At 32.3% G+C, this 25882-nt stretch overlaps 2 protein-coding genes across 2 annotated transcripts in view; one reads left to right on the top strand and one right to left on the bottom strand.

The window, feature by feature from the left end:
- Positions 1–25882, bottom strand: part of LOC139502487 (dnaJ homolog subfamily C member 10-like) — a 380520-nt gene that overhangs the window by 64627 nt on the left and 290011 nt on the right. The gene's annotated exons all lie outside the window — the stretch shown is intronic.
- Positions 25674–25882, top strand: part of LOC139503280 (uncharacterized) — a 29817-nt gene continuing 29608 nt past the window's right edge. Inside the window, exon 1 of the mRNA XM_071293042.1 lies at positions 25674–25745. Coding sequence (XP_071149143.1) covers positions 25722–25745 — 24 coding nt within the window. The 5' untranslated portion in view covers positions 25674–25721. The remainder of the gene's footprint in view (positions 25746–25882) is intronic.

Here is a 25882-nt window from a genome sequence, read left to right as displayed (position 1 = left end):
ATTTTTGGAATGTCTATAATATCAAGGGTTTTACTAAAAGTGTCAAATGTGCTTAATGCGCTTAATGTATTTTTGTCCATCAGATGAGTTAAGCCTTTTCAATTGATTTTTATAGTTCGTTCTTATGTTGTACTGTTATACCACTGTCTCAGGTTAGGGGGAGGTTGGAATCCCGCTAAAATATGTCTAACCCCGCCAAATTATTTATGTATGTGCCTGTCCAAAGTCAGGAGCCTGTAATTCAGTGGTTGTCGTTTGTTTATGTGTTACATATTCGTTCATTTGTTTTTATATACAAATAAGCCCGTTAGTTTTCTCGTTTGAATTGTTTGACATTGTCATATCGGGGCCGTTTATAGCCGACTATGCGGTATGGGCTTTGCTCATTGTTGAAGGCCGTACGGTGACCTATAGTTGTTAATGTCTGTGTCATTTTGGTCTCTTGTGGATAGTTGTCTCATTGGCAATCATACCACATCTTCTTTTTTTAAAATTATGATTGTCATAAAAAGAGTGCAAGGTCAGATGGACCATGACATACAGATCTCTACAAATATCCCGTAGACCAAATAAATGTGTTCCGATCCTTAGAAACTGACAAATGTAAAAGTTATGCTTGGCCAATTAATTCGAAACATAAGGTCAAAAGTATATGAACCCTGACCGACATAAACATCTTACTATCATTCAATATATCAAATACAATTGACGTCATTATGGTCATATATGAAACATGCAGACAGACCTGTACACCATACACGAAATACCATAGCGCTTTAACATACAGGTATATATCCAAAAGGCTAGACAACATAAAACGAGCATTGCCGACTGATGCATGATAATGAGTTCGATGTTATTTGAAATCTTGCAGAGGTCGAAAATGTCACAATCACAACAACAGACAGTTATCCTAAAGCTTAACGAATCCGCGATACGGAATTGTCCACAAAAATGAATCTTCATTCATGAAATAAGGCAGAATCGGGGTCAGGTGAATCTTGTCTGACGGACATGTAGTTTATAGGATCCAATATACAAAATGTGGGTATCCTATAACTCGTGATAAGTGAGTATTTCACATGACAATAAAAAGCTGCATCCTACAATCATCCAACTATTTTACATTTCATTTTCTGAAAATATTAATACTTCGAAAAGCTTAAAACTATTGAGGATGTTGACCTATATGGCTTTTCTCAATACCAATAGCAAATATTAATTATGATAAAATTGAAGAATAATTTGAACGTCTTCGTAGCATCAGATCTTTCACGATCTTTAAAAATGTGATACGTGATCTTTCACGATCCGAAAAATCAATTTTTGGGTAAATAGTTCTTTATTTACCCAGTTTCAGATTATGTTTATACAAAATAACTATGAGAACCATTTGATTAATTCAAATAGAACGCCCTTAATCGTATTAGAGTAGTTTTTCTAGTCGAATTTGTGAAAAAAATCATGTTTGTTTACATTTTTTATGTCATTGAAATGTCGAGAAGCCATCTGCCTTTTGTTGTTTTGTAATAACTATGTACTTTTAAAACTGGATATTCTCACATACTGATCATGATGTTGAACCATTTTGACAGACAGTTTTATTTTGTCGTAAATTTGTCTGTGTAATTAATTAAATTAGAATATGTATTGACCTTTCATATGTCTTCTCGATTAAATGTCTTTCACGATCCGTTACCAGAACTTTCACGATCGTCTCTCAATACTTGACTGCCGTTAGATATTCTTTCACGATCATTTCTCTCGTTAAACCGAATGACACCCGTGGTATATGCTGGGATTCGAACTCAAGACCTTTAGCATATCAAGCCACGACACATACCACCACACCACCACACCAGGACGAGTGAATACGAATGAATAGTAATTTGACATACTTAAAGGAAGCAAGATCTTTTTATAAGTTGTCAAACTTTATTCAGTGGGGTTTAAACCTTTTTCGTTAATAACATGAATACGTGAGTTTTCAGACTGATTGTTCAATTTGATTTTACACTTTTTCAAAAGTGGGGCAAGTAGGTAAACAAGAGAGGGGCGATTTTTTTATAAAGTGGCGATATAGTGTGGGCCGATTGGCAAGTGGGGCGAGTTGACATTATTTGATATCTACTCATCGTGTTTGAGGGTCATTAAGGGTATACATTATATAGTAATATATAAAGTATATTATAATGGTTGTGTGGCATTCTAAAGTAGATTTTATGAACTGTAAATGGTTTTCCGTCTAATCTAAAACAGCTGGGATGTAAAATAGTTATCCCATTCGGCCATCGGGGTGATCTTACACTGACACACCGCGTCCTTGTGGGATAACTGTTAAAGAACTTAATCCAATCAAATTGCATAAGATTCAATAACAATGTCCAGTCCAAATTATAATAAGTAATAGGGGTAAACTGGGTAGGGAGAAAATGACAGATATTTCAAGTTGATATTTATGCAATAACGAATTAGAATTTGTCGACCAAAAGTTTTGCTACAATTTCAAAAATATATCGTTCTGTATTGGTATTGTTTTCTGACCTTTCATTGGCGTATTTAAAGCTATAAAAAGTTTGAGCTTTAAAAGTTCACACAATTATTGACTTTATACAGAAAATTCGTCCTTATAAAATATTTGATAGTTCACAAATGGTACGTGATTTTAAAGTAAAATTATTTCTTAAAACACGGCAAAAAAAAATCATTCATATTGATAAAGTGGTATCGTCATAAAGTGCGTTGAAATGAACAGTGGTATAGCAAACATCGAATTCCCTCACAAAATGTTAGCACATACTTTGTATAGATGTATGTTTCATTATGATACTTTATTCTGATTGGCTAACTGCACATCACGTGTTATTCCGTAAGCATTCATATCTTTAATTCCTCATAAATGAGATTCAATGAACATACAATTAATGAATATAAGCAAACGTTACAACATAATTACACACAAATTATTAGTATAAGAGCAAAGTATAAGGTAAATACACAAAAGATGATATATAAATAGTCTATAAACGCAGTGACACATCATGTATTGACACATCTAATAACACTGTCTAAGAGATCGACTATATTCTGCTACACACTGGATAACAGCTTGAGAAATTAAACCGATTAATCTATGCTTGAAAAAATTGTCAGTGGTTTTCGACCGAGTAATATTTGAAACAGGATTTCGTCGTCATACATGCTTAATTCACAGTAAAGCTGCGCAGGAAAATTGTCACTTAAAATGTCCGACCAGACTTCGCGCTGTGCATTAGTACTTGGACAATTGCAACACGCGTGTACATAAACATCTTTAAAATTCCTTGTACATATATCACATGTATTACTTGTTGTATTTGGTATTTTAGTTAGTATTTTGGTGATTAAAAAGGAAGTTTTAATCTCATTAAAAGAATTTGAGTGTTTCCAAAATTCCGTAATTGTCACTGACGTATGAATATTCCTGAAACGTGCGAAGCTGTCATCAGAAATAACACGGTTTAACCAATTGTTTAACTGTATATTATCAACTGCGCTATACACGATAGACTTCCAAATTTGTTTTGATGGAAATGTTCCATCTTCAATATAGTCAAGAAGGTAACTCATAAGTCCATACTGTTTTAAAATGTCAATGATATCAGGAATAAATCCGTAGTGTTTTCTTTGAGAGTCTATAAAGAAAGTAAACAATCTGGTGAGAAATATTGTCTTAGAAAGAGAGGAAATGTCTAAGGTACACAGTTTTTGTAGGAATATAAGTTTTCTTTTGTCAATATATCCTGTTATTGGATGAATACCAAGAATACTTTCGCACATATCAGATCGAGTCGACGTTTTCAAGTTGAGAATATGTTTCACTATAAAATGTTGAAACCGGTTTAAAGTAGCTTTATCATAAGATTTCATGTTATTCCACATCTCACACCCGTATAAAACACTGGGTAGTATCACAGTTTTATATAGTTTGAGTAATACACACGGGTTCGTTGCATTTTTCTTTATACTATTCAACGCAAAGTATGCGTTTCTGCCTTTTCTGCATGAACTTTCAGTTCTTTGATTTGATTTAAATCGAGAATTTAGCTCTATACTTAAGTGTAGATAGTTATTTGCTATCAAGATACATTCATTTCCAATAAACCATGGAAAATTGACATTGATCTCTCTTGTGTTCACAGAAAATTGAATGATACACGACTTATTTGCATTGAAACGAAAACGCCATTTCTTTGAATATTGGTTACACACATTAAGCATACGTTGTAAAGATGCTGGAGATGTGGCAATACATGATATGTCATCTGCAAGAGCAGGTGCACAACAATTGATATTGAAAATACCTGTATTTGGATTAAATTTTTCCAGATCACAAATTAAATCATTTATAAATACTAAATACAATAAACCTGAGAGCACAGCTCCTTGTCGTACACCTTCTAATATTAGGAAAAAATCTGATTGACACTGATTGACAATAACTGCACTTTTTGTATTATAATGACAGTCATTAATTATTAACCATAGCTTACCATTTACACCAAGTTTAAACAGTTTGTACATTAAACCTATCCTCCATACCGTATCAAATGCTTTCCTGCTATCCAGGAAGGCTACAAACATTTTACTAAATAATTCAATATTATGAAATATAGTTTCATGTAAATGAAAGGATGCAGTAAGACATCCGAGATATTTCTGAAAACCTTGCTGCTGAGGGTTCGGAAAGACACTTCCATCAAAGACATATAACAACAATCTTGACTTAATGATATGCTCAAACACTTTGAGAATACATGGAAGTAAAGTGATTGCATGGTCGGTAACTGTCCGGTGAAGTCTTAGGTTTATTGTTGCCTTTAAATAATGGAACAAGGAGACCTAGTTTCCATCCATTAGGGATACGACCTTTACTCATAATTAGATTGAATAACGATGTTAAGCATCGGACTAAAGTATTTCCACCATACAGCAGATGTTCATGTTGAATTTTATCATGGCCACTAGCTTTTCTACGCTTCAAGAGTTTAATTATACCATCGACTTCACTTTCTTTGATAATACCACCTGGTAAATACACGTTTTGTTCATAACAAAATTTTAATATTTTATTGTAATCAATTTCAATCTGTTGTCTCGTGTCATTATCATACATTTCGTCACTGTCCGGCTGGTAGAGTTTCGAAAAGTAGTCCATAAATGCATTAGCGATGCTTTCAGGAGTGTTGGATATATTATCATCTTGGATTATTTCAGGATAAATTTTGGACGAGATAGTTTTATTACGTTTAATAAGTTTCCAAAAAAGACGGATATAGCATTCAGCTGCCTTATTAATGTCATCGTTAGTTTATTGTATATATTGTTCATACGCAGCCTGTTGTATATTTCGGAATTCATGTTTTGCTCTCTTGTATAACTTATATGAATCGTGATGCATACCTCTAGGGCGACCATCAAGAACCCAGGCTTTTCGTAATGTTCGTTCCTTTTCGTGGGCAATCTTAACACCAGGGGTGGTGTTCTCGAAAGTATCCTAAGATTCGTCGTAAGTCATAGATAAGACCGATTTTAGGATGGATTAAGGATCGACTTAGGACACTCTTAAGTTGCGTTTCGAAGCTATCTCAGACGTATCTTATGTTAGGACGTCCTAAACATATCCTATGTGCGAAATTTTAAATAGTTAAAGTAATTGTTTGATAAAACATTTATTAGAGACGAAACTAATTAATAAAATTGTTTACAAAATTTTGTGATAACATGTATTTAATTAAATTCATGATTTCAAATGCAATAATAAAATAATATCAAATATGATTTTGATATAAACTGTAAAACAATTTGTTTTGAAATGAGAATATTGAATTCGTAGTGTCATCGTATCGTAAAAGCAAAATTAAAGTTTAAAATCATGCACAATTTCTTTATACGAGTTAATAACCAATGGTGCGTTTCTTTTGACGTTCATCTTCACGTAAAGAAATGAGAAAAAAGCATGCACAAAGTTAGGATGAAAATATGATGATCTTAAGACACCTTATTAGGTGTCCTAAAGTTAGGACTAAACATGTGATATATCCTAAGTTAAGAGAGCTTCGAGAACACGACTTAGGACAAAGACTTGTCATAAGATGGTCTTAGGACACGTCCTAATCCAAGATAGCTTCGAGAACACCACCCCAGATGTCCAAAACGGTTTAGTAAAGATTAAAACCGCACTTCGAGACTGTTTTATCCGATGTAGCATGTAAAATAGTCAGCATATCGTTGTATAAAGTATCAATATCTGCATTATCCGAGTCCATTTCCTTTGACAGAATTTGTAACAGTTCGTGCAAGAATTGTTTATACAGTTCGATTTGATCGTCCGTTATTTTATGCCATGCTGGTAGCTTACTAAATGAATTTAATATTTGATGAGGATTATGTTGCAACACTATTTCGGCTAAAATTGGTAAATGATCGGATGTACTACTAACCGAACCCTCGCTAAGTATTTCATAAGACTTAAGCTGCCTATATATACTATCATTCATAAGAATATAATCAATCATTGATGTCTTATTAATAAATGTATAATCTGGTCCCTTGTGTTTAATCTTTCCACCTGAAAACAGCAATTGATATCTTTTAACAAATTTTATTAGCTCGGCAGATTTGTACCTGTTTGAACATAGTTTATCTCTCTCAATACAACTAGCATTTAAATCTCCTGCGATTATAACATTGCCATAATTACTATAATGAGTATATAATGTATCTAATATATTAAGTTCAGTTCTATAGTTATCTACAGATTCATCAGATGGTAAATATGCACCAAAAATAAATAATGACCCTTTAGATGGGGTTTTGATCAAGTGTTATTCCATAAGCAATTGCATTGCTCAATAAAAAATTTTATTCATGATAACACGTGGTCCCACAATAAAGTGCACTGGTGAATTAAATAAAACTTTTGAGATCAAATACAGAAACTTCAAAACATTTAATGATGAAATGTTTTTACAAGATTTGTCAAATCAACCATTCGATATAATACAGGAAATCAATGATCCAAACGAAGCAATGGACATGTGGTATTACTTACTTGTCAATGTATTAGATAAACATGCACCTGTTGTTACTAGACGTGTAAAAAATAAATATCAACCTGAATGGTATACTAATGAAATTGGTAAATCAAAATTCCAAAGAGATTATTTTCACAAAAAGAAAGACACTGAAAATTATAAAAAATATAGGAATAAAACTAGTGAACAAATCCGTTCTGCAAAAGCAAAATATTTTATGGATGCAATAGATAACGATAAAAACTGTAAAATTCTTTGGAGGCATTTGAAGGATATGAATTCAACAACTAAACAGGAAATTGACATTTTAACACACGAAGGAAAAGTACTTATAAACAAAAATGATATTGCTAACTGCTTAAATGATCATTTTAGCACAGTAGGTGAGAAGCTTATTTCAAATCCTCACCAAAGTTTTAAATCTGAGAAAATTAATAACTATGTCAATTCAAAAATAATTGATGATACTAAATTCTCATTATATACTGTCACAAATGACGAGGTTCTACAAGGTCTAAAAAATCTAGACACAACTAAATCAACTGGAACTGATGGAGTTGGACCAAGAATTTTAAAACTATCAAGGTCGATTGTAGCAAGCCCCCTTGCTCACATAATAAACCTTAGTTTATGTACAGGATTATTTCCTAACATATTAAAATCTGCTAAAGTTGCTCCCATATTTAAAGGAGGGGATAAAACAGACCCAAACAATTATCGACCCATTTCGATTTTACCCACTGTGTCCAAGTTATTTGAAAAGACTGTCTTTAAACAACTATATCTATTCTTAACCACACACAAATTATTAATACAACAGCAGTCTGGATTTAGAGAAAAACATTCTTGCCATACAGCACTCATTAAAATAATTGATAAATGGTTAGAAGAATTGGACAATGGAAATTTTACCGCCATTCTCTTTTTAGATTTTAAGAAGGCTTTTGATACGGTAAATCACAATATACTTTTATCAAAACTCAAATTATACAAATGTGATGACCACTCTGTAAAATGGTTTTCATCGTACCTTTCTCAGAGAATGCAAAAAGTTAAGTTAGGAACCACTGAATCAGAATATCAAACTGTGACTTTTGGAGTTCCTCAAGGTTCTATACTTGGACCTTTATTGTTCCTGATTTATATAAATGACTTACCATTAACCTTAGAATATACAGAATCTGATCTATATGCTGATGATACAACTTTACATTTGTCATCTAAATCTATTGTAAATTTAAATATGTGTTTGAATAAAGACTTAGACAATGTTATTAAATGGTGTAAAGAAAATGATATGACGATAAATAGCAAGAAATCAAAATGTATGCTTGTTGGATCAGACAGAAAACTGGTAAACTGTAATGAATGTTTATGTGTTTTATCACAAGATAACATCGCTTTAGATAATGTTGAAGTTGAAAAACTTCTCGGAATTCATATTGATAAAAACCTATCATGGTCAATTCAAATTGATAAAATATGCGAAACTATTTCAACCAGAATATATTTGTTAAAAAGGTTGAAACGTTATTTACCATTAAAGGGTCTTATTCTTTTTTACAATAGCTATATATTACCCATTATTGACTACTGTTGTACAGTATGGGGTCTCACCACACACATTAATCTGGAGAGGATACATAAGCTCCAAAAACGTGCTGCAAGATTAGTTTTATCTGTTCCTTTTGATTTTCCATCAACAGTAATGTTTAAAAAACTTGCATGGATGACTATATTTACGAGGATACACTATTTTCAAGCTGTGTTAATGTTTAAGTGTATGAATGGTCTAGCACCTGATTATCTATCTATTAAATTTACTGCTTGTGCTGATCTTTATAATTATTGTCTGAGGTCGACAACATCAGGACTTCTCCATGTACCAAGACCTAATTCTGATTTTTTAAAAAGAACATTTAAATATTCTGGTCTTATTACCTGGAATAATTTACCAAATAATATTAAAGAAATAGACAATTTAGATACATTTAAGACCAACTGTTCAAACTATTTTCTAACTGAACAGAATAAAGATGCACGAAACTAATGTATATTTTTTCTTCTTCTACTGAATGCATATATGTGCTTATTCAATATTTAAGCTGCTATATTTAACTGTATTATGTATTTTATTTTGTATGTATTTTTGTCCGTTTTCTATTTGTATTAATAGTTTTTGAAGGCCTCATGGAAGATTAACATGTAATTGTTAAATGTGTTACCTTCGTTAAATAAAGAATTTTATTATTATTTATTTAAACAATAATAAAATTCGTGTTTTCATGATGATTGCTAAAAAAATGTAATTATAAGTATTGAATGCTTCTTTTTGTAACTTCACATATTCAATTTGTATATCTTTAATTTCTTAAATCTATTTTTTTTCTTTCTTTTATTATTAACATTCTAAATTCTTTTTATATTATAATTCTTTAATGTATCAATATGGTTACTACTCGTTGTCATTTTTCTTCAGGTGCAATAATTTAGTAAAAATTATGTACATGATATCAAACATGTTGTTTTAAAAATGAGTTATTAAATCTATTACATGTATTTTAGATAGCTGACTGGAGACCATTTAATTTAATGTGAGACCTCTAAATCTATGTTGGAGTATACAACCTAGAATACTTAAACTTTTTTTTTCATAATTTATTTTTTCATAATTTTTCTGAGTTAACATTTCAAACATTTTAAAATAGTCATACTTTTGATCTGAGTTAACTATTTGATATATCATTCCAGTCAGCTAAGAGGTATTTTTGAAAAATTAATTCTGTTTTGTCTTTATGTTTGTGTATGTGTTGCTTTGTTTGAATGTAATATATTGTACCTTGTTTTGTGGAGAGGGCTTACATAGGCTATGCCTGTTGCCCAATCCAATTCAATTTATTTGAATAAAATATTGTTTAAACTAAAATTAAACTAATTAAACTTCATAGGGTTGTAAAAGCGTTGACCGTGCGCACATTTTTAGTATGAAGCGCTTCCGCGCTTCATACAAAATGTACTTTTGTCAACGCTTTTACACCCCAATGAAGTTACAAAAAAAAGCATTCAATTCTTAAATAACCGATGGTGCGTTTCATTTCATGTTCATCTTCACGTAAAAAATTGAGAAAAAAGCATGCAAAAAGTTAGGATGAAGATATGATGATCTTAAGACACCTAATTAGGTGTCCTAAAGTTAGGACGAAAAATGTGATATACTAGTATCATAAGTTAAGAGAGCTTCGAGAACACGACTTAGGACAAAAACTTGTCATAAGATGGTCTTAGGACACGTACTTATCCTAAGATAGCTTCGAGAACACCACCCCTTATTTTTTTATTTCATCCATAGCTCCCACGCTTCCCCTAAAAGATGCACATGGTAGCTCCCTTAATGCATAATTAATCCCTATCCGTCTTTTCAGCAGCACCATTGGTTGCATCATTTTCCAATTTAAGAAAACGCAGATGTACTGTTTTCCACGTCGTCCATGATAGTCTGTAGTTTTGCATCTGTAAAATTCTAATTTAGTATCTTGCTCATTTACACACGTGATAAATAGTTGAATTTTTCAGTATTTATATGAATTACATCCCAGCTCCTTTGTTCTAACAGGGGTGATTCGGCTAGGGTGATCTGAGCCGGATCACCCCTACCAGATCACCCCAGTTTGAGTTTCTTTGTTATGCATGCTTTCCTTTGTTCTGTAACATTTTGGCGGGAATGTCAAATCCACTATAAAACTTATAATTAATTATACGGAAAAGACTATATATCAAAATTCACATAGAAAAACTCCAGTGTATATGCTGGGATTTGAACTCAAGACTTTTAGCATATCAAGCCACGACGCACACCACTACACTAGGATGACTGGTTACGAATTATCATTAATTTAACATACTCAAAGGAAGCAAGATAATTTAATAACTGGGGCGAGTTGGCAGACCTTTATTCAGTGGGATTTAAACTTTGTTCGTTAATAAATAAGTTGTCCGACTGATAGTTCAATTTGATTTTACACTTTTTCAAAAGTTGGGCGAGTCTAAACAAGAGTGGGTGATTTTTTTTATAAGTGGCGATATAGTGTGGGGCGAGTTGGCATTAATTGATATCTACTCATCGTGTTCGGGGGTCATAAAGGGTATACATCATATAGTAATATATAAAGTATATTATAATGGTTTTGTGGCGTTCTAAACCAGATTTTATGAATTGGAAATGGTTTTTCGTCTAAACAGCTGGGATGTAAAATAGTTATCCCATTCGGACTTGGTGTGTCAGTGTTAGATCACCCTCTGGCCACTGGCCATCGGGGTGATATTACACTGACACACCGCGTCCTTATGCACTGTGTCTAAACCACACCGGCAAAATTTGTTCGGACTCGATGGTATCTAACATCCGGCACAATGACGGAACATTAATAGACAGAAGAAAGCTAGGTTTCTCCTTATTTTCTTATTTTTTTATGATATCGAAGAATATATATATACATATACAACTATTTTCTATTGTGATATGCAATATTTTCTACAACCGTTCTATATTAACGGAGAAATAAGTCAAAATGCATGTCAAAATGACGAATTGAGTGAACCTTGCCTCGAAATTGTTTAATTTCTCGTTAAATTGTTCACATTGTACGGAAAGAAAGGTACGGGAAGATAGATATTGACACGGAGATTGCAAATTTAGTTATTATGAGCATCTCCATAATTGTATCTCTGTGTATGGAACGAAAGAAATGGGTCATGTCAAAATGGAACTGGCCGGTTTCGTCTATGTATACAACCCGGTTTCGTCATAGATTTCAAAATGCATAACCCGGTTTGGTCAAATAAAAAAAATTATAATCGCATTACATTATAATTGATTATTTAACTTCAGCGTTCAAAAGGAGTTTTGTGGGTCGTTGGAAAACAAGTTCGTTCACCGGACAACGGCTTATTATTTATATGAGTCTCAGATTCAAATAAATAATAAGCAAACACTTGAATTCCTACTCTTATAGAACACAAATATTTTAATTTACTTTGCATTCCGAAATTTTTTAACAGCATATTGAGATTAAAGCTCTCTAAATATGCGTTTTCTATATGAGTTATGGGAAAATATGTTGAACATGTTTAAACTTGAAATTAAAGTTTACGGTCTTAAAAATCGAAACACACAATTGATATGTGATTTTCTCGCACAAAAGGATGGACACCTTTATAAGTAATCTAATCATTCTATGTATGTAATCTTTTCTACAATTGTTAAAAATAAATCTTCTTAAGGATAAACGTTGATAATAAGACAACTGTATATGCATGCATAATCGACATAGAAAATGAATGTAGGATTACAACTACCATGCATTAAAATAATTTTTTTATCCCTTATTGTAACTATACTGCTATGTCCAAATTAGTTATAATTGTCTCAGGTCATCGACAAAATTCAATAATAATTATTTTGTTAACATTACTATAAAAAAACGAGTCTGTACTGTCGCCGTTGTGTTATGATGATCGTACACTGACGTTGGTCAATATATTTTGACAATATATACGGACTGACGGATTCAGTTTTATTTCAAAGTGGACGTAATTCGAACAACTTTTACATACCGCCGAGCGTAGCGAGTCGAACAATATTTTGATTATTTTTTGCTTTACAAAATCGTTAAATACAGGAATCAATATAGTTTTGGCAACCAAAGGTGGGGTCGGGGCGTGCAACCTATACGTCATCTAGATTCGCCACTTATCTTATAAAGTGTATACCGAATTAAAATATTGTAAGAAATGAGAAAACAGGGACACCCGGGAAATCGGATTATGTGAGTTGGATTATGTTTATTATAATAAATGCCGAATATCAAGTTCTTTTTTATCGATTTCTATACATTTTTTTCAAATATATATAAAAGTTATATAGCAAAAATGATAAGGCAGACAAATATACAAATAAATCGACTTGGCCGATATCCTAATAAAACTTATTCACCTTTAATAACGAGTTATTTTTTTCAAATTTATGCGTTTTACACGCCCGTCCCAATTTTGACAGGACGTATTATTGTATACACCCGTCTGTCCGTCCGTCCGTCTGTCCTTCCTTCCGTCTGTCCTTCCTTCCGTCCGTCTGTACGTCTATCTATCCGTCTGTCCAGCATAAACATGTCGCACCGTAACTTCAGGACAGCTTATCTTAATAAAAAAAACAACAGATTATTTAAAAATGTCTATCAACATTAAAAGTTCATACAAATTCCAAGCGACAACAACCCGACCATAGAGCAGAAAACAGCCGAAGGCCACAATGGGTCTTCAATGAAGCGAGAAACTTCCGCATCCGGTGGCGTCCTTTAGCTGGCCCCTTAATAAATATGTATACTAGTTCAGTGATAGTGGACTTCATATCAAACTGCGAATACATGTATATTTATTGTATTGAAGGGATAATTTTAACTATCATACAAGTTTTGGCACACATCGCGCATTTACTATACAGGCTCTGTCATCGGATGAGTTAAGGTTTTTTCATCATTTTTTATTATTTGTACTTTTGTTTTACTGTTTGTGTCAGCGATAACACTTTGACTCAGTCCATTCCGGAATCACACGTTTGTAATTCCATGGTTGTCTTTGGTTGCTTTATACCATATGCGTTTTGAACATAAAATCGGCAGGTAGTTTTCTTGCCAAGTTTGAATTGTTTTACATTTATAATTTAGGGCCCTGTTATAGCTTGCTTTCATGCAGTTTGTGTGTTTTTCTCATTGTTTAAGGCATACGCTGACCTAAACTTGATTAATTCAACATAATTTTTGTGTCTAAAAGAAAGTTGTCTCATTGGCAATGTTTATGGGATAAGTGGTTACCGTCACTTCTTCTTAATAAGACCTAGATATAAATGACGGTCATGTTTCGCAAACCAATTTTTATTCACATTGAAAATACAAAACTGCCAGATATTGTTTTCGAAAGTTATCTTGAAGTTTCAATTGAATTTGAACTGTACAAAAAATGAATTTGAACTGTACAAAAAATGAATTTGAACTGTACAAAAAATGAATTTGAACTGTAAAAATAATGTGAAAAACATGCCTATGAAAATAAATGTGCCTACCAGAAACGGGGAGAAAGTTACAAATCTCACTGCTATGTTATGGATGCTTAAGTGTGAAAACTCTCTTTAGTGCGCAAGTAACACAGTATATATAGTACCAGAAAATCTGGCAGGACTGCATGCATGATTAATTTGTGCAGAACAGTATAGACTATAGTCGGTTTGGGACTTTTCGTCAATGATTGAATGCATAAATGTATTAATAATTGATAGTAAATATTGTAAACTAAGTGTATATAATATAGTATAGTAAATTAAAATTATGGCACAATCAAAACACATCCTTTTATTTTTCATCTTTACATACTAATATTATAAACAAAGAAAATATAATAATGTTACAAAATAATTAAATACCAGTGTTTGCTATTCAGTATTTATATTCCATTTAAAATTAGTTTGAAGTTAAGTGAAATTTGGGATACGCCTTTCATTAGGAAAATGTGTATTATCATAATTATAAACTTTGTCAAAAAGTGCCCGTTTAAAATAGATTTTAACACGCCAAGTTTTTACTTTACAATAAGTATATATTTAAATTCTCGAAAGACAATGTTCAGATCCGTGCCAAAGTTTCTTTTCATAAATTGTTTGTTAAAAAAAAGCGGGTGATATATATAGACGAAACCGGGTGATTGTGTAGTAACAACATTGACGAAACGGGTTTATTTTAATTTGACATGACCCTTTTCTTTCGTTCCATACACAGAAATACAATTATTGAGATGCTCATAATAACTAAATTTGCAATCTCCGTGTCAATATCTATCTTCCCGTACCTTTCTTTCCGTACAATGTGAACAATTTAACGAGAAATTAAACAATTTCGAGGCAAGGTTCACTCAATTCGTCATTTTGACATGCATTTTGACTTATTTCTCCGTTAATATAGAACGGTTGTAGAAAATATTGCATATCACAATAGAAAATAGTTGTATATGTATATATATTCTTCGATATCATAAAAAAAAAAAGAAAATAAGGAGAAACCTAGCTTTCTTCTGACTATTAATGTTCCGTCATTGTGCCGGATGTTAGATACCATCGAGTCCGAACAAATTTTGCCGGTGTGGTTTAGACGCAGTGTTATGGCATAACTATTAAAGATGCACGAGATTTGCCTTTGAGCTTTTTTAAGTATTACATCCCAGATCATTTGTTCGAACAGGGTGATCCGGTTCAGATGACCCCTGTTAGAGATATAATTCTACCAGATCACCCCAGTTTGAGTTTATTTGTTATGCATGTTTTCCTTTGTTCTGTAACATTTTGGCAGGAATGTCAAATCCACTATAAAACTTATAATCAATCATACGGAAAAGACTATCTATCAAAATTCCCGTAGAAAAACTCCAGTGTATCAGTGTATATAAAGTGCGAATCCAGCTAGTTCATTTTTACTGTTATATGCGGGTATGTCTATTGTAGAATAAAGGATCATGGGAAAACTGTATTTGTTTACGTTTTGAAAATATCAAGTTAAAGGATTTTAAGTTAAGTTTTAACATATTTTCATTGTGGTATGTCTTTATAATATACAAACATAGCATTAAAGTTCAAATAAGTGTTATAAAAGCATCATAATATAGCATATCGATTATTGAAAGCGATCCATTTTAACTATAGATGCGATGAATTATCACTGTTAGTGCAGTCATTATTAATGTAGAATTTTCAAAGATGCGAGGAATTTTTATTGTAGAATTATGTGATAAATGCACTTGCAACAAATGAACAAAAACTTAGTTGATGACTTTAGGATTAATGATACATGTATTTTCAAATTGAAATACAAACTCCTCATTCCTTCTTCATCAAATATATAGCTTTTCAAACTTGTAAATAAAGCGAGTCTCAAAATGGGCACCTACTTATGAAAAATTCTAGATCCGCGAATGGATACTACCGCAGAGGTAAAACCATGCACATTTGGGTTATTGTACACGAAATGCATGCTACAATTCATTTTTGTTGATTTTAGACCCTTTGGAACTCTATGTGGGCTATTTCAGCAACTAGGCAAAAAATCACCAAACTAGATACACGGTTAGATTCAGCATGTCAACGAATTCCAAATATCTATATTAAAGGACTTTTGTCTAAAAATTTGGACCCCACAAAATTGAAAAAAGGACCAAAAATATAAAAAAAAAAGCATGCATCGGATACATTTGTTATTGAAGGCATGACTGTAACAATAGGATGAATATACAAAAATATCTTATTCTGGGGTCTCATTGGGGGTTCTGATCCCGGATCCCGCTTACTGTTTTGGTAGATTCCCGTATTCCGCTTATTGTTTTATCAGATTCCCGTATCCCGCTTATACTATGCAGTTCTAATTTTTTGTAATTATCCGTGTCCCGCTAGACTTCGTTTCCCGTTTTTCACTACACAATAATTTGACTTTCACCTGTCACGCTTGCAAAAAATCGGCAATCCGGCGTGACGCTTATACCCAAATGCGACCCACTATTTTACTCTATTTTGACTCATATTAAGCCCATTATAAATATATTAAAAAAGTAGCGTAGATTTTTTTTATCCCTTTTTATCCCGTCTCGTTTCGTTTTTGAGCCATATATAGATGTCGTTTGTGACAATGAGACAATTCTCCATCCGAGTCACAATTTATAAAAGTAGACCATTATACGTCAAAATACGGTCTTCAACATGGAGTCTTGGCTCACACCGAACAGCAAGTTATAAAGGGCTCCAGTGTAAAACTTTTTAAACGGTAAAACAAAGGTGCAATCTATATCAAGATGTACGTAATTAGTGGTGAAGTGTCATGGAAATGGATAAAAAAAAATAAGGATAAAGATCCCTATACGCTTTATAAGAAACTCAATGGAATACATTTGAAATAAATGTTATTTCTATTGAATTTATTAGTGGTTTAAAACCAAACTTTCCTCCGTAGGTTAAATTTTATCAAATCTTTCTCTTACTTTATCTATTGTTTGAGCAAGTCGGCTAAATTAAGGCTTTACAGCTAATTTCCTAATGCATGTAAAGCAAAACTTTGGTTGGCTTGCTTGCTTTGTTTGTATAATTGTTTATACAAACTTTCAAAATAAGATTGACATTTTAAACAATATGAATAGGCATAGTTTAACCTGTATGTTTAATATTTGAATTAAATTGGGTGTTATCATAATGATTATCCAATAAAAAAAACGCAAGCAAATCAACTAAAGTCTTGCTCTACATGCTTAAAGAAATGAGCTGTAATAGATAAAAAAATTAAATTATACAGTGAAAATGCACCGCATATACAATACTAATGATTCGCTCCACAGTGAAAATGAAAGAATAGTATCATTATTCGACAGTAAACATGACTAGCATTACGAAATCATCATAGTGGAATTTAGTTAAATATGAAGAAACTGAATGACAAAACATATTCTACGTTATACAACTTTAATAATTGTATTAAAATGAATATTTTTTACTGCAACAACATCTCACCTGTTAGTTATAAAGCACCTGCACGATCTGTTCGTGAAATCTCCTAAATATTCACCTATTTTGGTATATATTTCACAGCTCGATGGCTTTAGGCGCGATAAAACCCCGCTCGCATCTCTTACTTTGTTTTATTAGTATTATGTATTTCTGAACATATACATTTTAACTAATTTTCTTCATTTTCTTCAAAAATTAAAAAAAGTTCGTCTGTTTATTTATCATTCTACATTAGACATTTATGGCATATACAGTAAAAATGATATTTTAGGATTCGCACTTTACATACACTGTGTATATGCTGGGATTCGAATTCAAGACCTTAAGCATATCAAGCCACGACACATACCACTACACCAGGACGACTGGATAAAGTTGTTTGCTATGTCCAATTAAGTTATCTCGTTCGTGAAATTTAAAATTTTCAGTTGTTACACAATTTTTTTTTAAATTCAAGAACAGTGCAATTTTGTTTTTAGCTTGACCCAACAGGAATTAAAGTCATTTTTTTTTCATCACTTGGCACCGGTCGACCGTCGTTCATTATCTTTCAATACAATGTTTTACATAAATTTTACATGTAAAATTACTAGGCTGCATTCAACAAACCTTATCTAAAATCATATGTCTTTTTATGCCGTAGACAGAAAATTCGGAAGGGCCTGATGATTATCTTCAAAATGTTGTGCTCTACTATTTGTCCATTTACTGCAAAATTTTCACATTTCTTCTTAAAGGAGTTATTGCATTGTCCTTAAATGACGAATTTGAAGTTCTTTTTATCAATTTCTATCTATTATTTTCAAACATATGAAAGTAATATAGCAAAAATGATATAGGAAGACAAGATATACAAATAAGTCGACTTGCCCGATATCCTTATAAAACTTATCGACCTTTAATTTAGAGTTTTTTTCATTTCTTTGCGTTTTTACACGCCCGTCACAATTTTGACAGGACGTATTATTGTATACATCCGTCCGTCTGTCTGTCTGTCCTTCCTGTCATCCGTCCGTTCATCCATCTCTCAATCATTCTGTCCGTCCGTCCGTCTATCCTTCTGTCCAGCGTAAACATGTCACACCATAACTAGAGAACAGCTTATCAAATTTTCATGAAACTTAACAAAGATATTTCTTATAATGGTCAAACGATCTGTAAACCTTTGAGTGAAAATCAAATTAAATCTTTTTGAGTTACTGGACTTTGTAAGTAAATCAGGAGACACGGTGATTTATTTAACATGTCGCGCCATATCTCAAAAACGATTGATCATTATTGCATCAAACTTTACACACTTCTTAGTTATATAAATCTTAACTTTTGTATACTTTTTGGAGATGTTTTAAATTTTGTTTAAACGTTATTTAGTTTTTTTGTAAAAAAAAAAGGGGGGGTCACATATTGCGATGCATCTCAAAACCTTTACAAAAAATATCAGGATGTTATAAACTAATTAGATATCAGTGTTTGCTATATTGAGGATTTATATTCCATTTAAAATTAGTTTGAAGATAAGTAAAATAAGGGATACGCCTTTCATTAGGAAAATGTGTATTACTATAATTACCTACATTGTATGCCCAAAGGTGCCCGTTTAAAATAAATTTAAACACGACAAGTGAACTTTACAATAAATATATATTCAAATTCTTTTGAAAGACAATGTTCAGATCCGTGTAAACGTTGCTTTTCATAAATTGTTGGTTTTAAAATATTAAAAAAACGGGTGATATATATAGACAAAACCGGGTGATTGTGTAGTAAACAACATTGACAAAACCGGTGTATTTTAAGAGGGTGGTAAAGGGTTATTTTCGTGAAACGTGATCGCCGTCTTTTATTTCACGTTCAACGTGTTTTTACTTTTTTATTTGACGTTCAGTCGTGCAAGATGAGTGCCTCGTTCAACGTGTTCTGCTTATTTAAATTTTACGTGCATCGTGATTTTCAAAGTCTTATTTTGCGTGCTCGGTATTTTTCAAATAAAATTCAAACACTTGGCAGAGATCGTCAAGAAATACTTTTTTAAAAGCCGTAAACCAATTATATCATAAATGTGGATACTAAATCGGGAATATCAAGTAAAACAAAGAGTTAATATATACAAGAAGACAGTGACTCAGTCACAAAAGGTTCAAATAAAAGTATTTATTTTTCGTGCAACGTTCATTTCAGAAATTATTTCACGTTCAACGTGAAATTATGTCTTATTTCACGTTTTTTTGTGCAAGCACCCCCCTTTACAACCCTCTTCTAATTTGACATGACCCATTTCTTTCGTTCCATACTCAGACGTACAAGTATTGAGATGTTCCTAATGATAAGTTTTGCAATCTCCGTGTCAGTATCTATCTTCCCGTACATTTCTTTCCGTACAATGTGAACAATTTAACGAGAAATTAAACAAGTTCGAGGCAAGGTTAACTGAATTCGTCATTTTGACGTGCATTTTTACTTATTTCTCCGCTAATATAGAACGGTTGTAGAAAATATTGCATTTCACAATAGAAAATAGTTGTATATGTATATGTATTCTTCGATATCACAAAAAAATAAAGAAAATAAGGAGAAACCTATCTTTCTTTTGTCTATTGATGTTCCGTCATTGTGCCGGATGTTAGATACCATGGAGTCCGAACACACAATTTTTGCCGGTGTGGTTTAGACACAGTGAGACTGTACGGAGTCCCTTAAGTGCCAATGATGAAATTAAAAATATTTGTGCTCTCGACTTTAAATCTTTTCCGCACAACTTTTAAACTTGTGCGCACAACTTTAAATCTTGTGCGCACAACTTTAAATCTTGAGCGCACAACTTTTTAAAACTTGTGCGCACATTTTTTTTAACCTGTGCGCACAACTTTTATAATTTTGTGCGCACAACTTTTAAACTTGTGCGCACAACTTTAAATCTTGTGCGCACAACTTTTGTAAACTTGTGCGCATAACTTTTTGAAACTTGTGCAAACAACTTTTTTTTACTTGTTCGCACAACTTTTTTAATCTTGTCCGCACAACTTTAAAACTTTAAAACAAGAATGTAATTAGCGATGAAAACTAACTATGGCATCAATATTTAATTTTTACGTAATATTCGAATTATAAAATAATACATTGTCATGTGATTGGTTTGTTAGATAAAGTTTTTGTATTATTGAAACTTTTATAATGTAATTTAAAAAAAAAATACATATATGGTCCAAATACTCATATGGTCCGGCCCGTTAATAACCAAACGAGTTTTATACTCATATGGTCCGACCATATAAGTATACGCATATGGTCATGACCATACGCGTATAGTCCAAATACTCATATGGTCTGGAACATATACATTGTTTGAACTAACAAATAATTTTAATATTGTAACAAGCATTCTTTTTAATATCTTTAAACATGTTAAAGTAAAAAAATATTTTTTAATTTCTTTATTTATATTATGTTTAATTTAAATTAATTCATTTCTGAGATGTCAAAATACCCCTTTTAAATGAATTGACAAGTTAATGGGAACAAATTATCTCTCCTATCAACAAATCTTCTGATCATGGAAGTATTATATTTCCATTATCTTATCAAGCAATATCAGCCACGATAGCTCCTGTCGAAAGACTATTTAGAATTGCTGTCAAAGTGTTCAGACCAGAGAGATGCAGACTAAATGACAAAACATTAAAATTACTATAGATTATCAAATGCAATGCTTAAACTATGCTTACATGAATATTTTACACATGCATTATATATACATGTATAATACTTGTAAAAAATATTATGATGAAATGTAATGTGTAATTTAATTAATTACTTTTGTAAAGTAATTGTAATTTAATTAATTACATTTCAAAAACTGTGTAATGTGTAATTGGTGTAATTGGTGTAATTGATCTTTTTTGCAATGTAATGTGTAATTTAATTAATTACATTCCAATGTAATTGACCCCAAGTCTGATAGAGAGAGATAAACCGAGGAAGATGTTATATTACCTAAATTTTAAATGTTGAATAAACAGAAAATACGTTTCTCTTTCCAATCTTTTACTCCCCCAAATTTTGTTTGCATCAACTGTGTTAATTTTTAAGACACGGGCATCTAAATGAAGTCTGATTGATCTTCAGCTAATCTCCCTGTTTAAAACAAACTTAAATATGACCCACTTTAAATTCGATCCAAAAATGTGGGGAATAGATATTCAAAAAGTCGTTATAAATTCCATTGAGTCTAAAACTAATCCAAATCAGATTTCTTTTATTCGGATATTTTTAGATACATTTCTTTTTTGGCAGAAATTACCAAAAATTGTTTTAACTATCTTTCTGTGTAAAACACTGATTTAAGATTTATGTTGTAACCAAAATATAAATAAAACCATTTTTTGTTCAAGCTAAGATGAAAAAAAAAAGGAATGAGAAAGCTTTCTTTTTTTCCTATTTGAAACTACGATGTTTGTAAAATGTTCTACTTTGTCGTAATTTCAAGGCAGATGGCGGATTCGGGGGTGGGTTCCAACATGTCGTTCACCCTGGGATTGGACAAATTATCGTGTTTTAGCTTAAAATCGTCAATATTGTTTTTAGTCTCGCTACACTCGGTGATATTTTTTTTTAATTTGATAGAATAACGCCCCTTTCAACATCTAGTTACCGCCCCTAAAGGTAAACATATATTTGAACTGTGCAGTATAGTATATCTGAGTTATAGTTATTGACCAAGCAAGTCGGTATATCGGATTTAATCTGCACAGCTTGTGTGACCCTGATTAACCCGAACGACGTAGGAGTTCGGGTTAAAGGGTCACACGAGCGTGCAGATTAAGTCCAATATACCGATTTGATTGGCCAATAACTGTTTTAACACATGACGCCATCAATTTACGTGAACGTTTTAGCAATATGCAAACGATGTTCCGCAATCCACGGCTCCTAAATATAGTTTCTTGTAGAGTAAAGAAAGGGCGAAATGAACCTTTATGTGGTAAGAGTTTGGTAAGTTTTAAATTATTTATTCTTTTTTATATTTAGGCTTCTCCCTCAATTTTTACATTATTTGCGATTTAATTGTAAATTTTTTCTATCGTTTCTGTTAAAAATTTTTCGTATTTTTTTTTCTTTCTTGCAATCAGTGACGATTAATACTTTGACATATTGTACTTTCAAATCGGTGTTATGGAGTAAAGATTAATTGCGTTTCTTTCCTTAATGATATGCTTAGAGAAAGATGAAACGAGGAAGATTTTAGTACATACATTTAAAATGTTAAATAAACAGAAACAACGATTCGCTATCCCCATCTTTAACCCCCTTCCCCGACCCCAAATTTAAATTCGAAACCCAAATAGTCCCTTTATAGGAATAAATATGCCAAAAATCGTAATGAAATTCATTGAGTCTAAAACTTATTCAAATCAGATTTCATTTATTTGAATATTAATTCTTAAGTACATGATTTCTTTTTTGGCAGAAACTACAAAAAATCGTTATTATCTGTTGACTTTGAAACACGTATTTAAGATTTACACTGTGTACACAAAATAAAATTAAATATTTCATGTCCCAGTTAAGATAATAAAAAAGGAAGGAGAAATTTTTTTTTTCATCAGGGCCCTCGTTTGCCAAGAAGTCTAAGTAGTTCTTTTACAGTAATCACTAGACAGTCAACACTGAGGGTTTGAGGGCAAACTCTGCCCGTGCTGGGGTTTTCGACTCCAATATTATTGATTAGGACTGTCAGTTTTCCTATCAAATGTGTGTGGTTTTCTCCGGGCACTCCGGCTCCCTCTACCAATAAAAACTGGGTGCCACGAAATAGCCGAAATGTGGCGCTTAAAAGTGACGTTAAAACATCAACAATCAATCCATCATTTTTTTCTCATTTTGAAACTACGATGTTTGTACAAAGTGTTTAATTTATCAACTTTTTTGTAACTTCAAGTCAGATGGCGGATTCGTTTTTTTGGGGGGGGGGGGGAGGGGAGGTGTCGAATAGGCTGTTCATCCTTGAATTGGAGAACGAAACGTTTTAGTCTCGCTACAATCGTTGATAATTTTTAGTTCTATAGAATACATGTCACACCCCTTTCAGAATCCAGGAAACGCCCCTAATGGTAAAAATAGATTTGAACTGTGCAGTATATCTGAGGGTGCTATAAACAGTTTCGTACTAAAAACTAGGGGTATTTCCCCAGTGAGATTTACATACTGATGGAATTCCCTGCTATTTATATACCACTAAATGAAAAAGTTGATTGTTTTTTATGTTCAATGTGAAAAACATATATTGAAGTTCAATTAAAATGCCACTTTTGTCAAGATTTAAAAAAAAAAAATGTTTTTGTGACTTCCTACTATATGGGAGGCAACTCCATAAACAGCTGATTTTCACCTGTTGCAAAAAGCACTTTGATTTGTCAGGTAAGATAGCTCCTTTCGGAGCAGGCGAACGTAGGCTGAAACTACATTTTCTTATATCAGCCGGATAAGCTCTTCGAAATGCATATTATAAGAAATCTCAAATATATGCACAGGTTACTGATCCGTGTGTCCAAAGGTGGTCTGTTTTTAAGGTTTTTTAGGGGGAAAATGCCTAATTTCCAGCTGATAACTTGTACCAATTTGCATGTTTAAACAAGAGATGTTGGATTTTTTTTTATTTATTCAGAAAGTTCATAGAATTATCTTTCCATTGATGTATAGATATCTATATAACTATGAATATCTGACTTCTGCATGATGGGTCCACTATTACATGCCCTGTTACAGAATGACGTCACGTAAAAAACTGTTGATTGCACCCTGAGGTAGTTAATGCACACTTTAGCTGTGCATTATTCAGATTATAGCACAGTAAGAACAAAGAAAATTTACCCATGTCATGTGTTAAGGTGTAGTTAATGCACAGCGTTGCTATGTATTATCCAGATTATAGCACAGTAAGAAGAAAGAGATTTTACCCATGCCATGTGATTAAAGTTCGACTTTCAACATCTAAATCGACATAGAAATAAATTATTATGAACCAAATCTACCTGTTTCTAAAATAAATCTTTGTACAACCTTTAACATATTTTCGTTTGCCTCATTACTGATGAGGATAACCTGATAATAATGTTTGTATATTATATCTTGGTAGTGTGGAAATGTTTATGTTCTGATGAGTCTATAATAATGACATTCTAGCAGGTAGTGTTGTTTGTTGCTCTCAAATTGCCCACATATACAGAGGCTGGAAAGATTAATATTTTTCTGGAAATGGTGTTCATTCAAGCCACTGCAGTTCAACCGGAGTCTGGCGTGAAGTATTTGCCAATGGCCTTTTCTACAACCAGTATTATAATATGTAGGGAGTATTTTAGTGTCTCAATTTATATAATTTTGAGGGATTTCATCTAACATCTTGTTGAAGGCTGTTCCATTCACGAATAACAAATGGTAGGAAGGAACACTTGTATCATTTTACACATGATGGCCTAGTTAAATACAATGGTATCATTTTTCTCAGGGATGTCTGAAATTTGGTTTCAGGGTTTATATAAGTCAGCTATAATACAGTTTGATGCTTTTTCAGATTCATAACTCAGCAACTTCCTGTTTAGCGAAATATTTGGCGGAGTATTATCAGTGATCAGTTGTAGCTCGCACTTTCACTTGTTGTTCTTGATTTATATGCTGTTTATAGACACTGTTATTTGAAAAACGAAATATAATATTCGATTCCATTCCATATAAAGATTTCGAATTTAGTAAATAGAAAGTATTCGAACAACTTGTGTAATATATACGGAGTTATTTCTTAAAATGTGTTATAACATATACGTAATAAATAGACAGACACATTTCATTTCACACCGATACCCTGATACCTGATAGTTATGCTGTTTTGAGCTTTTCCTCTTCTTTTTATACCATTACTATATTTAAATGCATGACATACATGCGCGACATATCTCTCTGTCAAACTAACTTTCAGATACAGTCCGGAAAGGTTCGCCTATGTGATTTTTTTTTAATTTTGCAGATGCTGTTTGTTAAGGAAGAACCGATGATTTAACACAGTCATGTTCTTTAGATTTCTGATCCTGGTAAGAGAGAGTATTTTTTATTTCTTATATTTTTATATTTTACCTGCCCCGTTTATAATTTGGTGTACAAGATAAAGGTAATATGTTAATAAGAAACAACGTTTGTAGTACTTTTAATATGTTCCTTTGAAGTCTTA

Source organism: Mytilus edulis, chromosome 14 (assembly GCF_963676685.1).
Source record: "Mytilus edulis chromosome 14, xbMytEdul2.2, whole genome shotgun sequence".
Lineage (NCBI taxonomy): Eukaryota > Metazoa > Mollusca > Bivalvia > Mytilida > Mytilidae > Mytilus > Mytilus edulis.
Note: the sequence above shows the minus strand (reverse complement) of the source record. Positions and strands in the feature narration are given on the sequence as shown.